Source organism: Mizuhopecten yessoensis, unplaced genomic scaffold (genome assembly GCF_002113885.1).
Source record: "Mizuhopecten yessoensis strain PY_sf001 unplaced genomic scaffold, ASM211388v2 scaffold10951, whole genome shotgun sequence".
Taxonomy (NCBI): Eukaryota; Metazoa; Mollusca; class Bivalvia; order Pectinida; family Pectinidae; genus Mizuhopecten; species Mizuhopecten yessoensis.
In genome coordinates, this window is record NW_018408803.1 from 920,586 (window position 1) to 934,525 (window position 13,940).

Consider the following 13,940-nt stretch of genomic DNA (forward strand, 5'->3'; position numbering starts at 1 on the left):
GGGGTAGCGATAGGGCATAATAGCAGTTATTTCATCTATTTGATGAAAAATGTTAAATTGGTACACTTATTCAATAAGTGCGATTTATTTAGTGCAAGCCTTAATCGTTATTACCGCTAGCGAATTTGTATAAGATTTTAAAGAATATAAATATATAATTTANCCTATTTGATGAAAAATGTTAAATTGGTACACTTATTCAATAAATGCGATTGTATTTAGTGCAAGCCTTAATCGTTATTACCTCTAGCGAATTTGTATAAGATTTTAAAGAATATAAATATATAATTTAAAAAAAAAAATGAAAATTATAGGTGTAGCAGAAAATATTAATTGCAAAATAAGGTTACGTGTATGCTAACATACATATACATTCGTTGTATGTACATGTATCGTTTAAAAAACATATTTACCCGAAAAAAATAAGAACACTGCAGATATTATATTCAACCAACGCATCAAGCAGGATATGCATTTATTCAAATATCCGGGTGAGTTTGGGAGCTTCAAACTAAATTACAACACGACATAAAAAGAAATAGAAGAACGACTTCGGCGTTGAACGCAATATGTGTTTTAAATAGCAAGTCTATGGCAAATGGTGAAACGGGTCACGAAACCCAAAGCGGCGGAACGGAGGAATCAATCGGATCGATTAATAGATGATTGGTATTTTGTGATCGATACCTTTTATATGCAGGTAAGCAAGCATCAACGCCGATCGTAAGTGTACCTGTTAGACCTGGCACAGCATGGAATACGGGACGCACAATGTACAACTCCAGGAGCTCAACGTTTCTTTGTAATTTAAAGAGAGGTTTTTATGTATCCGAGTCTTTCTCATCATATCTTTAATGTTTATGAATGTTTTTTGTGATTTTGGTGAAGAAACAGTGTAAGTTATTAAAATGATATTATTTAATCTACCTAACACTATATGCATGAGACTTATGTCGGATATTTCTAAACATTTTCTACAGGTTGGTAAGTATGGATTGTGAAAAGATTCATTTAGCACAACCAATACGTGTTTAAATGTGACGTTTCGATGAGTAGTACGGTATGTGCTCTGTCACAGTACATACCGTATGAGTCATCGAAACGTCACATATAAACACTTATTGGTTGTGCTACATGAATCTGTTCACAATGTGACTTATGTTAGTGTCATCCCCTTGACTATTATTTCCTTATAATTCATCTTATAAAATAATTAAAAAAAACAACTATGTATGACCAACGCTGTCATTCTTAAGACCCTTCGCATCACCAATTACAAAATGTTCCGTAATAAAACTACCATTAACGAAAAGACGCCCAACTCGTTTCTATTTGTGTTTTAGAACTCTTTTGAATGATGAGTACATCACAATAAGATGGCATATACCCTTAAGTCGCTTGTGAAGTTCATTAACACAATTATGGTGAATAATCATCTTGGAGTTAAAAATGCATCCATTTTTTTTTTTACATTTTGCAACAATTGATAAAATAAGATGAACCTATGGTTCATAGCAGAAAGTTTACATGATTAAATGGGTCGGAACTCTCTTTGGTTGGAGGTGACAAGTCATGTCGGAAACGTAAGGTATATAACGTTACATGTTTATTCTATAGTGAGTATCCCCTACAGTGGATGGTATTGATCCGTACGTATACTAATGATGGTCGTACTGTATGAACATGGTGTCACCTCACAGACTAGCATTCAACAAGTCTGTGATACCATCTTCTGTAAAGTCTCGGTTTAGACGAGATTCAAAGACAACACGGGGTTATTTAAATACTGCAACACAAATAAAATACCTGGTCATACCTTAACAGCGGTAGTGCTAATGTCGTACTGATGATGTTATCACGTGACAATGGCGTGCAGAAACGTGATTATCAAGAAAAGATAAAACACGTGACAATCAGATGTTTATTTGTTTGTTTGTTTAGAGTTTTTACTTCCTCGCAATAAGGTCACATGGTGACGGCGTTCGTGCTATACTACAAAATATAAACTTTATGTACTTATGTATAACAATTATGAAACAAGTTATATAACTTATATAAAACACTCTTGAGTGCCCAGGTTTAAGCGCGTAGGGGGTCTATATGTGGAAGGAAACCAGAGTACCTGGAGAAAACCCATGAGGTCGGGCAGGGTGACCCCAAACCTTTTCGCGTCTGATCGGGGAATCGAACCCCGACCGGGGAATCGAACCCCGACCGCCTTGGTGAACGTGCTCTACTGGATGATAGGGCTATTCAAGGGCAACTGTAAAGAATACATACGCGTGCCAACGATAATATACACACGTGACAATGATGATTTAGACACGTGACAATGATGATATAGACACGTGACAATATTGATATTGACATGTGACAATGATTATATAAACACATGACAATAATGAATTAGATACGTAACAATGTTGATATTGACATGTGACCATGTTGATATTGACACGTGACAATGATGATTTAGACACGTGTCAATGTTGATATTGACACGTGATAATGATGATATAGACACGTAACAATGATGATTTAGACACGTGACCATGTTGATATTGACACGTGGCAATGATGATTTAGACACGTGACAATATTTATATTGATACGTGACAATGATGATATTGACACGTGACAATGATGATATAGAAACGTGACAATGTTGATATTGACACGTGACAATGATGATTTAGACACGTGACAATGTTGATATTGACACGTGATAATGATAATATATACACGTGACAATGATGATTTAGACACGTGACCATGTTGATATTGACACGTGACCATGTTGATATTGACACTTGACAACGGGATTTAGACACTTGACAATGATAATATAGATACGTGACAATGATAATATAGATACGTGACAATGATTATATAGACACGTTACTATGGTGATATAGACATGTGACAATGGTGATACAGAGACGTGACAAAGGCGATATGGATCCTTGAGTATGCTACAGACGTGTGAGTGTACCGAATGTGATATCATTAACTGATGCTGCCTTTGATAACTGCGGGTTCAATATTCTGTTACAAGACCAGATTGAATCATGTTATGTCTCTCAGCATGCGACAGCGCCAGCAAACCAGAGCTGGCTTAAGTTATGAAGAGATGATCCGGACCTTTCGGCCTCCCTGAAAGGTTTTAGCCTTTACCCATGAGATTCCTTTCTCAATCTAAAATCAGCCACGTGTATTATTGAACCTAGAGAGTACAGTGTATATATAGAAGGTTTGTTCAAAGAGAATGTCTTTCTGAAAGACGAAAGAGAAAAAATAACTATTGATCGGTAAAATCATCTAAAGCTACATAGAACTGTATCATGTCAGTATAGATACGATCTTGACAATTTTGTCAATGACTACAACAATAAAATCAATAACATCTTACAACGTTAGGATACAATTTTGAAATGATAAACATGTTACTAATCATATTGCAATTAATTAATGAGTTTGAAGCCGATTGATGTTCATTATTACCCCAGTACACATCATGTGATCTTTATAACAGTAAATCTGATTGGATGAGATAAATCATATAACAATGAATCTGATTGGTCAAGAATAGAAATACGACAGTGAATCTGATTTGATATGATCAAACCAGTAACAGCGAATTTGATTGGATATGATATATCACGTAGCCTCTAAGTAAAACATATTTCTCCCACACAACTGAGTTGTCTTCTCTTTAATAAATGGACACGTTAGTCATGCCCTTGTAAAAGGAAAAACAGTAGTGTGCTTCCTTAGAGAATCGAACTAAGGACCACAGCTTCTCAGTCCGACGGTCTACCGATTGAACCTATAGAAGGCGACCATGATGAGATATACAATTAATTATAAGACCTGCCATTTTACTATACTTTGTATGTTTATTTTTGTATCTTCTTATTCATATATATATATTCATGAGTGGTACACAGAGAGTTTGTTATCCATAACTTTTAATTTATATGCCATATACTTATATTCCTTTTTATAGTAATGAGTGTAAGGCAAAAATGACAGCGTCTCGTTAAGTCTCATAGATTTGATTTAAGGGTGGTGGAGATGACTCATTTATATGTAATTGTATAATTGCAACCTGTACATGTGGCCCTTTGATATACTAATTGAGTATAATTGAATTTAATAGAATTAAATCTACCAATATACCTGGTAGTTGTACGTCATTTCCACTACCACGAAGCTATAAAGGGGGCCAGGATATGTACAGTTAAAATCTGTCGCATAGCAGAGCTGTGTATATACGCATTCCGTGCATAAACGATATTGATAATACATAATAGCAATTTCCAATAAGGTCTGTTATCTCCCCCTGATTTTACTTGTAAGTTATAAGTATATATAAATCAGTAAACGATAAAATCAACAACCCGTACAATGTTGTAGAATTATGAAATATGTAAACAAACTTTTTAATATTCTAAACAGTGTAAAAACAGAACATCTCTTATACACGCAGTATATGTAATTCTATGAAACAAGCTCTAATTAGTTTATTTTTAAATTACGTGTAACAGAAATAATTTAGATTTTTTTGTGTGATATACTTAACCAAAACATGTATTAATTAGCATATGTTGTGATTATTTAGACAGAAAAAATAAACATAAATATCACCAGAAATTGTGACATCATTACATAGTTTATTGTGACGTCATAATGGGTGTTATAATATCAAACTTGTATAATTAAACAATAAACTGCATAAATGTGGCAGACATACTGGTATAACTGCCACATGTGTCGCAGTCAAACGGAATGGTGCGGAATGATGTGCGATGGCAACAATACTATTTGTTTTTAGTTGTAAGAAAATAAATGATATTTTGAAATGACTATATTAATCATATGAAATTAAATTCTATTAAAGTGTCGGAGAACGTTTTAAATAATGTGTTTCTTGAAGAACTATTTTCAGAACGCGTAGTCACGCAATCGTTGCAGTAGTACTCAGATTATGTTTATTCTTACACTGTAAATAGCAGTTGCAGTTATGCTCTCATAAATGAAACTCCTCATAAAAAATATACAGAAGAAAAATTGTATCACCAAGTGAAAATAATTCTATCGGTGCCATTGCACTGTAAACGAGCACTCTACAAAAGCCGTGGGTGTCCAATTTCCTGACATGTCACTGATCATTTTATTCAATGGGAAATAGATCTGGGCTGATTCTTTTATTTGATGACGTCAGAAAAATTCAAGGCTAGCAAGCAGGTCTGCAAGGTTAGACAATAGTCACGTCACTGGCACTGAGTGTTGGAAATAAAATCTGGCAGCGACGCAGACAAAATTTTGACAGGACGCAACACCTGGGCTTGCCAAAGACAATGACAAATGATTTATTCTGATATTAAAGTTCCCATATTATAATCACAGGGGACAGACACGTCGTTATTAATAATTGATTAATTAATTGTTGCGGGTGTATATGTATGGTGGAGTATATCACGGCGGTGGGAATATGCTGGATTACATAAATATATAATGTCTGGGGCATGAGACATTTGTTTTGTACAAAAAAGATATATTTTCCACGACAATACACTCACAGTGGCGGATTTATGATATTTTTCGATGTCAAAATTTTTGATAGAATTATCGGTTTTGTCTCTTACTGAAGACCGAACTATTTTTCGTTTCAACTGTTCCATGTTGCTCTCAATACATTATGAGTGGTTCCGAAGGAGTGATTCCGAATGTACTTTTATACCATTAGTGTATATATAACATTAATGTATCTGTCCATAATCTGGGGCATTGTGCTGTTCTCAATAAATCAGCCCTCGGATAGATTAATTCGGCCTTGAACACTGTTGAATTACGTAGGTGCTAATGCATTCATAAAATGCATATTTCTCGCCGATATAAGGCTAACACATACAGTAGACGCCGTAATGATCACAGGGACCTGGTTATTTGTTACAGCTATATCTGGAGCTAAGCTAAGGTGTTTAGAGTTAATTTACACATTTTGGGGGGTGTAGAATAAGTTTCGGTAAAATTGTTACCCCAATGATGATATATATGGAGAGAACATTACATGGTACATATCACATACCATATCAGCCCGAGGACCCACTATCAGACCGAGGGCTTTAGCTTAGGTATAAATATAGATGGAAAAACGTCTCAGGTCCCTGTGGTATTGCTTTATTCGATGTAGCTAGATGTCCTCGACATCTGCTGGGTGGGATGAGAAACAAAGGAAAAGGGAGGGGTGGGGGTGGGGTGCTGAGGATTTTAGCATCGAAGATTGTAGTAAGAAGATATAACGTTATATCACGAGTGCTTCCGAATGCACTTTTATTTAATATGCAAATACTGGACGCTTTTCTAATTGAATCGGCCTTCAGCGAAATTAAACTAGCGTTGAACACCGATTTGCTTATCATTGCTCTAGCCCTGATAAAACACAATCAAATTAAGATTTCAAGCATATGTTTATTTAAAGGATTTTGAATGGCGGAAAAGCCGGTGTGTTTCTATTTATTTATTGACCCGAGACCTGTCTTATGACTTTCGGACAAAAAATCACAAACAAAAATACACGATTTTGGGAAAATAAAGTGATTTTGCAATTTGAGAAAAAAACAGCAGAATATATCTAGGGGAAAGGTATAGGAACCAAAAACAAATATTTTATCTTCATTCGTCTCTTACGATTGTTACCAGTTATTTTATCACCAAACTTACGGAGATATCAATTCCTCTCCCATCAATGTCCATAATTTAAAGCCAAAGAAAAAGAAATTTGCATCGTAGCAAATACCATTTCTAACTATCCTGGTACACGGTGTTGCTGCTTAGGAAGTAAAATCACCTGACATAGAGGCTTTAAGTGTTTGGTACAGATATATTTTGGCATCAGCCACAATACAAGTACCTGTTGGTTAGGTTTGTTTGTGTTTTACGTCCTGTCAACAGGTATGGTCATTTAAGGACGTGCCAGGATTTGGTGGTGGAGGAAAGCTGGAATTCCCGGAGAAAAAAACACCGACCTACGACCCCTGCCCCACGTTGGCCTCGAGCTCGAACCCGCGACCCAGTGGTGGAGGGCTAGTGGTAGCAGAATGTCAGACTTGGCCACCGCCGCAAGTACTCTGGCAGAAAGACATGTGGACTTTGGCCGACAACGACCCGTCGAACAGCACGATCCCATTACGTCACTGTTAATATGTATATCTTTATTTCTTGCAATAGACATTGTTGTCTTTTGTGTAACATACATTCACAATATTTGTAATAGGGTAACGGTACAAAAGTATGAGTTACAAAATGCAAAATAAAATTGTTAAAAACTTCAAAATCCATATATAAAAGGACTCTTGTTCAATAGGGACATGTTGCTATTTTTTAGCCGATTCATTACAGGAATAACCTACAGTGCCGATATATACATGTGATATATCTCAAGTTACTGTTATGCTCTTGTAAAGATTGAACAAAGAAATATTTGTTTTAATATTAATGAGCTTAGGACGAATTTAATGGTACCTGGTCAGGTTTGTAAATATAAACAGTTCATGCTGTATTGATTGTTGCTATTTATGGGGAATTGATAAGCTTCAATTAAAAACGCTCATGTATCAACCACTCTATCTTCTGATCTTTTTTTACAGAAGAGTTCAAACCAAGGGAGTGAATATTAACTTGAAGTGTTACATTTCAGCACCCGATCACCAAAATCATACAGTAATACAAACCGTGACGTAGTTTATGATTATTATTTGTTAATTTATGACGCATGACCTTGGATCAAATATTGTACACTAAGATAACTTTACACTCCTGTTAAAAAACACAGCATTACCGACTAGCATGAGTTCCCAAGATACACAACAAACCGACGTATCCGGACCAACGAAACTCTAATGAACGTTTGCCGTTACACAATCGTTGCATGCTTAATTTACCCTAAGGAACATGACAATTTGTTACCGAAGCTGTGTTTGAATATACGCTCACGTGTTCAGAGAAAAAATCTGGATAAAAAATCCCCTCCCCCAGCATCGGTTTACACTTGTATATACCACCATTGCAGGTTTTTACAATCCCTAATATGAGCTAACATTACCCTGAACAACGCCCGTTAAGGACCAAATATAGCTATTGTAATAAATTAACAGGTCCCTGTGAATTCATCTAGTATCAAACTTTGGCGTTTTGATTTATTCTTAATTTCATATCCTAACTTATCTAACTTTGAAATGCACATGCATATTGAATATGTCGTTTACCTGACTGTAAATACTTTGGATTCCAATGAAGGGGAGTTTAAAGTTAAAAAAAACAGTAGTTGGTTTAATTATAAGCATTGTCGACCTACAGCTATCAAATTCAAATGGTCCGGTATTTAAATCGATGACTAGCTTAACGAGCTATGAACTTAATTTTCAAAACTAGTAATTAAATCCTTTATTTAGGAAATATCCAAATGTATTTGGTTCTCTTGTCTTCAAACCCAAACTTTAATCCACTCTTCCGTGATTTTAATTACAATTTACATGCATTCGATGACATTTGTTATGTGGGATGACGGCTATTTTGATTTAAAGCTAACCATGCTTTAAATAATAATAAAAAAAATCATTGTAATCACCTCACGTCTCAGTTAAATATAGTTTGGTTAGCGAATGATGTGAAGTTCGAATCGTTATAATAACGACCAAGCTTTAAATAAAAAACAACTGTTGAGCAATGGTTCAACAACTTAAAAAAATGGTTCTTGATTTATGAAATGATTTCACATTAGTTGAATTTTTATTTAATCTGTCATAACGCCGACAGACAAGTGAGCCATGGGCTCCAATAAAAAAGCGATATAGCTTCAAGGGTCGAAATTTTTTCTCTCTAAATGATTTTAAGCATATGATCGTCGAGTTCGACATTTCTTTGTAGATAACTAGAGTTATGGTCATTCAATATTCCTAAAGATATTCTATGCTAATAAGTCTTAAAACTGAAAAGTTCAGACTATTTGATGCTTTTTAATGAATTCCATGACCAACTGTAACATCAAAACGTATTTTATGTAAACCAGACTAAACCCTAATAATAGTGCACTGAATTGATTCTTAATCTACGTACACTAAAGTTTTAAAAAAATGTTGAGATTTGAAACTAGAAGTAAACCATATAGCCGGATGTGATCTTCTTACATTGATAATATTGTTGAACGTCTAAAATATTGTCAATGTAAGAAGATCACATCCGGCTACAAGACGTCTTTACTTCAAACAAGACACAACCTTCCATAATCCAAAGACATTGACGAATTCAAACATTGTTCATGGGAGAATCAACTTTCACCAAATCATGGGACTTTAGAGCCCTGCGTTGTAAAACAAATATGGGATATTACGATTCTAATCCGGAAGTGAACCCTTTTACCGGATGCGATCTACTTACGTTGACAGTTTCGTTATCTGTATTTTCTCCAACCGCCTCCCTTCCCGAGGAACGCGGTTGTGACGAGGCGGTTTTTTCTCCCTGGCTTCCAAGAATAACGATGGTATGCTTGGTGCCACATTTTTCACAGAGAAAGTCGACTTCTTCGACCTCATGGTCACGGCCTTGGTTATCGTTACTGATGACGACATCAGTTCTTGTGTAGGTGAGCACACACGTAATGTCTACGTCCAACACAAGGGTTAATAATTATTCACATCCCAAAGCAACAAAAACTGACGACGAAATCAGATATTGTGTAGTGTAGGTTGCATACATTATTCATATATGTCCGACACTTTTTTGTCCACATTTAGAGTCAGTTCCGAATTGTATACTTTTTTTTTGATAGAATCCGTAACAACTTATCTTTAACTCTTCATAGCAAAGACTTTTTTGCTGTTTTGAACTCAACCACAGAACAAATATACACTTTAAAACCCGACGGGCTTAATTTTCAACTGTAATTGGCACTGCCATTCGCCAATAACAAGGTCGAGTAAGTTAAATGAAGCTAATTTAAATTCCGCCTTGGTAAGTTAATATCCTTTTAAAATATACACGTGAAATATATCTAGTAATTAGGTAATTTTAGAAGTAAAAGATCAGTAAATTATCCTTATAAATGATCCTTATTTGAATTTTTAAACCCAATGAAAGTGATTATAATTTTTCGTCAGATGGTTTTTAAATCCAGACCATATTATTGAATGTCGATGTTGCTGTGTCACATGAACGATTATCAAGGAATTAAATTCGTAAGTAAACACACCGGAACATATCACGTAGAACTATCTGTAGAACGTTTTAGAAAAAAATCCATATATTGAAGGATAAATCCACAAATTAAAAGTATAACCAATACATAGGGTTGTTTCATTTCACAGTGACGATACAAGCACTACATGTATACGTATACGTACATTAGTGAATGGATTGTAACGACGGTATTGTTATAAACCAACATTGATACCGTATCTATAGCACACTAATATACACGCCAGTATCGGGTCTCAATATGACCCGTCCTAGTAGGTCTCCCTGACGTACACCCGACATATTTGACTCCCCCAACAATACCTCTCCTTCCAGCCGTGACACTTGCGAGGGACAGGACTGGAAAAGGTTTCGTATGAATTAATATTAATTGCTTAAACGTATTAATATACGATCCGGGGTAAGTTTTTCCGAAAATCACCTGTCGGAAATAGGATTACATGAACACTAAATATGATTGTTAATTTACTCATTCGGCTCACTCCAACTCCCTCCCATCCCCTCTAGTCAACATCGTACCACCCAGCCCCCTCAACCCCCGTGTCCTGAGCAGTATTATTTGGAAAGAAAGCTCCAAATTTTAAATTGGAAACAAGTATGCTATAATACTATACATTAAGGAGTGCCCCTTGTTGTTCCTTCTTATGTATGCCAAATATACATACTCTCCTATTCAAACGAGATTGCCAGATTTCCACAAATGATTTAGTACACATACTACTTAATAGTAATCGATACGATTTGAAGATATGTGCTTTAAACGGATCTCATGCTAATTAATTTGTCTCGTTGTCCTTTAAACAAGACTAACAGTGACGTAGGCAGTTTATAATTCCACGACGACAACGCGCGGAATCTGTCTGCGCCGAGTACAGTGAATCTCGATATGGTACGGCCAGATTGCCACCGGATATCGCTATCAGCCTCCTAGTAAATGTGACTGACACAAGATGGCGCTTTTAGAAAATAAGGAATCTAGGCCCCTAACACGTATTTCGTGCAACTACTTCCTTTGAACATTTCGATAATGATAAAATTACAATTAAGTGATCGTGACTTGACCGATTGATTAAAAGACCACCAATTATAGTATCACACTAATTACCTTGGTGTAAATGATTTGAACATTTTGTAAAATGATTTAAATAATCTTAAATTTGTATATATATACAAAATTTCACACGAGCGCGATTAAGGGTTTGTCTATACAGATTTATGTCTCATTAGTTTCATGAACTGTGTATCTGTATATATAGCTATGACTAGGTGTTGATTACAAAATCGTATCTACTGGTTAATATTGAAGTTAACTGGAAAAAATACATATATAGGGCCAAAAATGTTAGAAATTCCAACAATTTCCCTCAAGAACCTATTTTGTTCGCTTTTTTATTTTCGAAGGTTGTTTATTTGAAATAACATGACTGTATACTTTTTAGCATAATTTTTATCCTTGGAAAATACAAGCGGTGCATGCGTTTTATATGTAAATGTCTTCAACTATGAATACATTTAATATTCAATTAACATATGTTTTGTATCCATACATCGATCTAATTTAGTAATGGTTATGTAAATTGGTTTTGGAGATTTCGTCTCCTCGACAGCATGCTTGGACATGAAGTATTTATAAACAGTACAGATGCATGGACGAAACCCAAGACAAAGTGCCTATCATCTTTATGATACAGTTTTGTGGCTATTTAGACTTCAGTCTTCTGTAGTAAAGGGCCGCGGTAGCCAGGTAGTTAAGGTGTCCGACAATCTGCTACCACTAACCCTCTACCACTGGGTCGCGGGTTCTAGACCTACGTGAGACAGTCGCTAGGTACTGGCTGTAGGTCGGTGGTTTTTCTCCGGGAACTCCGACTTTCCTCCACCACCAAAACCTGGCACGTCCTTAAATGACCAAAGCTGTTTATAGGACGTAAAACACAAACAAGCAAATCTTCTGTTATAGGTATCATTTTGAAATGTAAAGTGATCAAAAAGCGCAGCCCTAGCGGTGATATATGGTATTAAGGTAGGTAATCCCGTCTGAGGTTGTAGTTTTAACATAACAGCACAATTATTGGAGGATCTTGTTAATCCGGAATTCTCTAATTATAGGGTAACTTCACTCTCCGGACATAGATAGCCTCGAGCCTTACGGGGGTACTTTTTTTGTTTTTGTTTTTTTCAAAGTTGGATAGAATTATTTTCACCGCACAGGTTTTCTATTGACAGATACTTTCAGAATTATCCAAGTGCCTTGATATTCCTCGATCTGGATTATTAATCAGTCCGGATTTTCCGATGTCATTTGAATACTTAGGTTTCCGGACTAACGGGTCACATTGTGAAGTGATGTCTGTTACCGGACTTAACCGATACCTGGCTTTATCGACACCTGGCTATATCGACACCTGGCTTTACCGACAACTGACTCTACCTACATTAGATTTCATAGAACCTGATTTTTTGACACATGACGCTACCGATACGTCACCGTTCATCGACACCCATATTTACCGACACCTGTCTTTATCGACTTCTCACTTTACTGACACTGGATATCACGGACATCTGACTAATCCATACTTGAAATTATAAGCTTATATCCGACACAAGTGTACAATTAGTTTGAACAGATTTATTGCCATATTAAAAAGCAAGAGGATTAGGCATACATTTCAAGAAAATTAAAAACGTCCTTACAAGTTTAGTAAAACGTAACCAAATTAGTTACAAACGCCAGTGTCTTGTATTCAACTAGGTCTATGCTTTTCAAAGTTTGATTAACTTGAATTGTGGTTTAACTAGTAATAAATAAAAATCAAATCATACTTTTTGAGAATTATTTTAACATTTACAAATAACTTTCGACTTTCTTATCTTCAGAAGATAATTTTGAGCTCATATTCATGCACTCACAATATTTATTTTAAAAATATATCATTGTAAAATTTTGAGTAAAGGAACCGTTAAGCTAACCAAACTTTCTAAAGGTAATGTTGTACTTGATTAAGAGGTAATCTTGTGATCGCGTACAAATGTTTGACAGGTGTATTTAAAGTGTCACATGACCACAGGTTTAAACTGACTCAGCCAGACGTAGATCTACGTATGATAAATATACCATTGTAACGCTGGGCAAAATACTGCCTATCTGTCTCGATGGGCAGAAACTACAAAGTCGTGTTCCTATCAAAGACTTCAGCAAGTCTATAAAATGTTTCATAAAAACTGAATTAGGAAATAACTGAAAAACACTGTCACGAGTTAAATATCAAGTCATGTTCCTGTTGGAGACTTGAGCAAGTCTAACAGTTAAGATGACTATATCTGTATAGATTAACATTAAGCGAGACGAGGAAGAGAAAACTACACCAGATTAAACGAACAATTATATCTTTTAAAACACTGGTTAGTTTGTTTTGTGCTATACGTCCTATTAACAGCTTTTGTCATTTAAGGATATGCCAGGTTTTGGTGGTGGAGGAAAACCGGAGCACTTGAGGAAAACCACCGACCTGTGGGTTCCAACGCAGGCCACGAACCCGCGACCAAGTGGTGGCCCAACACATGTACTTACTTTAAACATATTTCGTTGCCAATTAATTTGAACAAGGGATTGGGCACAAGTTGAATATTGATACTTATATAATTACATGACAACAATGCTTGTAGGCATAAACAAGAAG

General features: G+C 35.6%; 1 protein-coding gene across 2 annotated transcripts in view; it reads right to left on the reverse strand.

The window, feature by feature from the left end:
• The window catches only part of LOC110464041 (NLR family CARD domain-containing protein 4-like), a 40,788-nt gene that overhangs the window by 15,335 nt on the left and 11,513 nt on the right, over nucleotides 1–13,940 (reverse strand). Inside the window, exon 1 of one of the 2 annotated variants that reach the window (XM_021519053.1) lies at nucleotides 9,442–9,705. The exons of the other annotated variant lie outside the window; for it this stretch is intronic. Coding sequence (XP_021374728.1) covers nucleotides 9,442–9,632 — 191 coding nt within the window. The 5' untranslated portion in view covers nucleotides 9,633–9,705. Of the gene's footprint in view, nucleotides 1–9,441; nucleotides 9,706–13,940 lie in introns of those variants that run through there. 2 annotated transcript variants of the gene reach the window in all.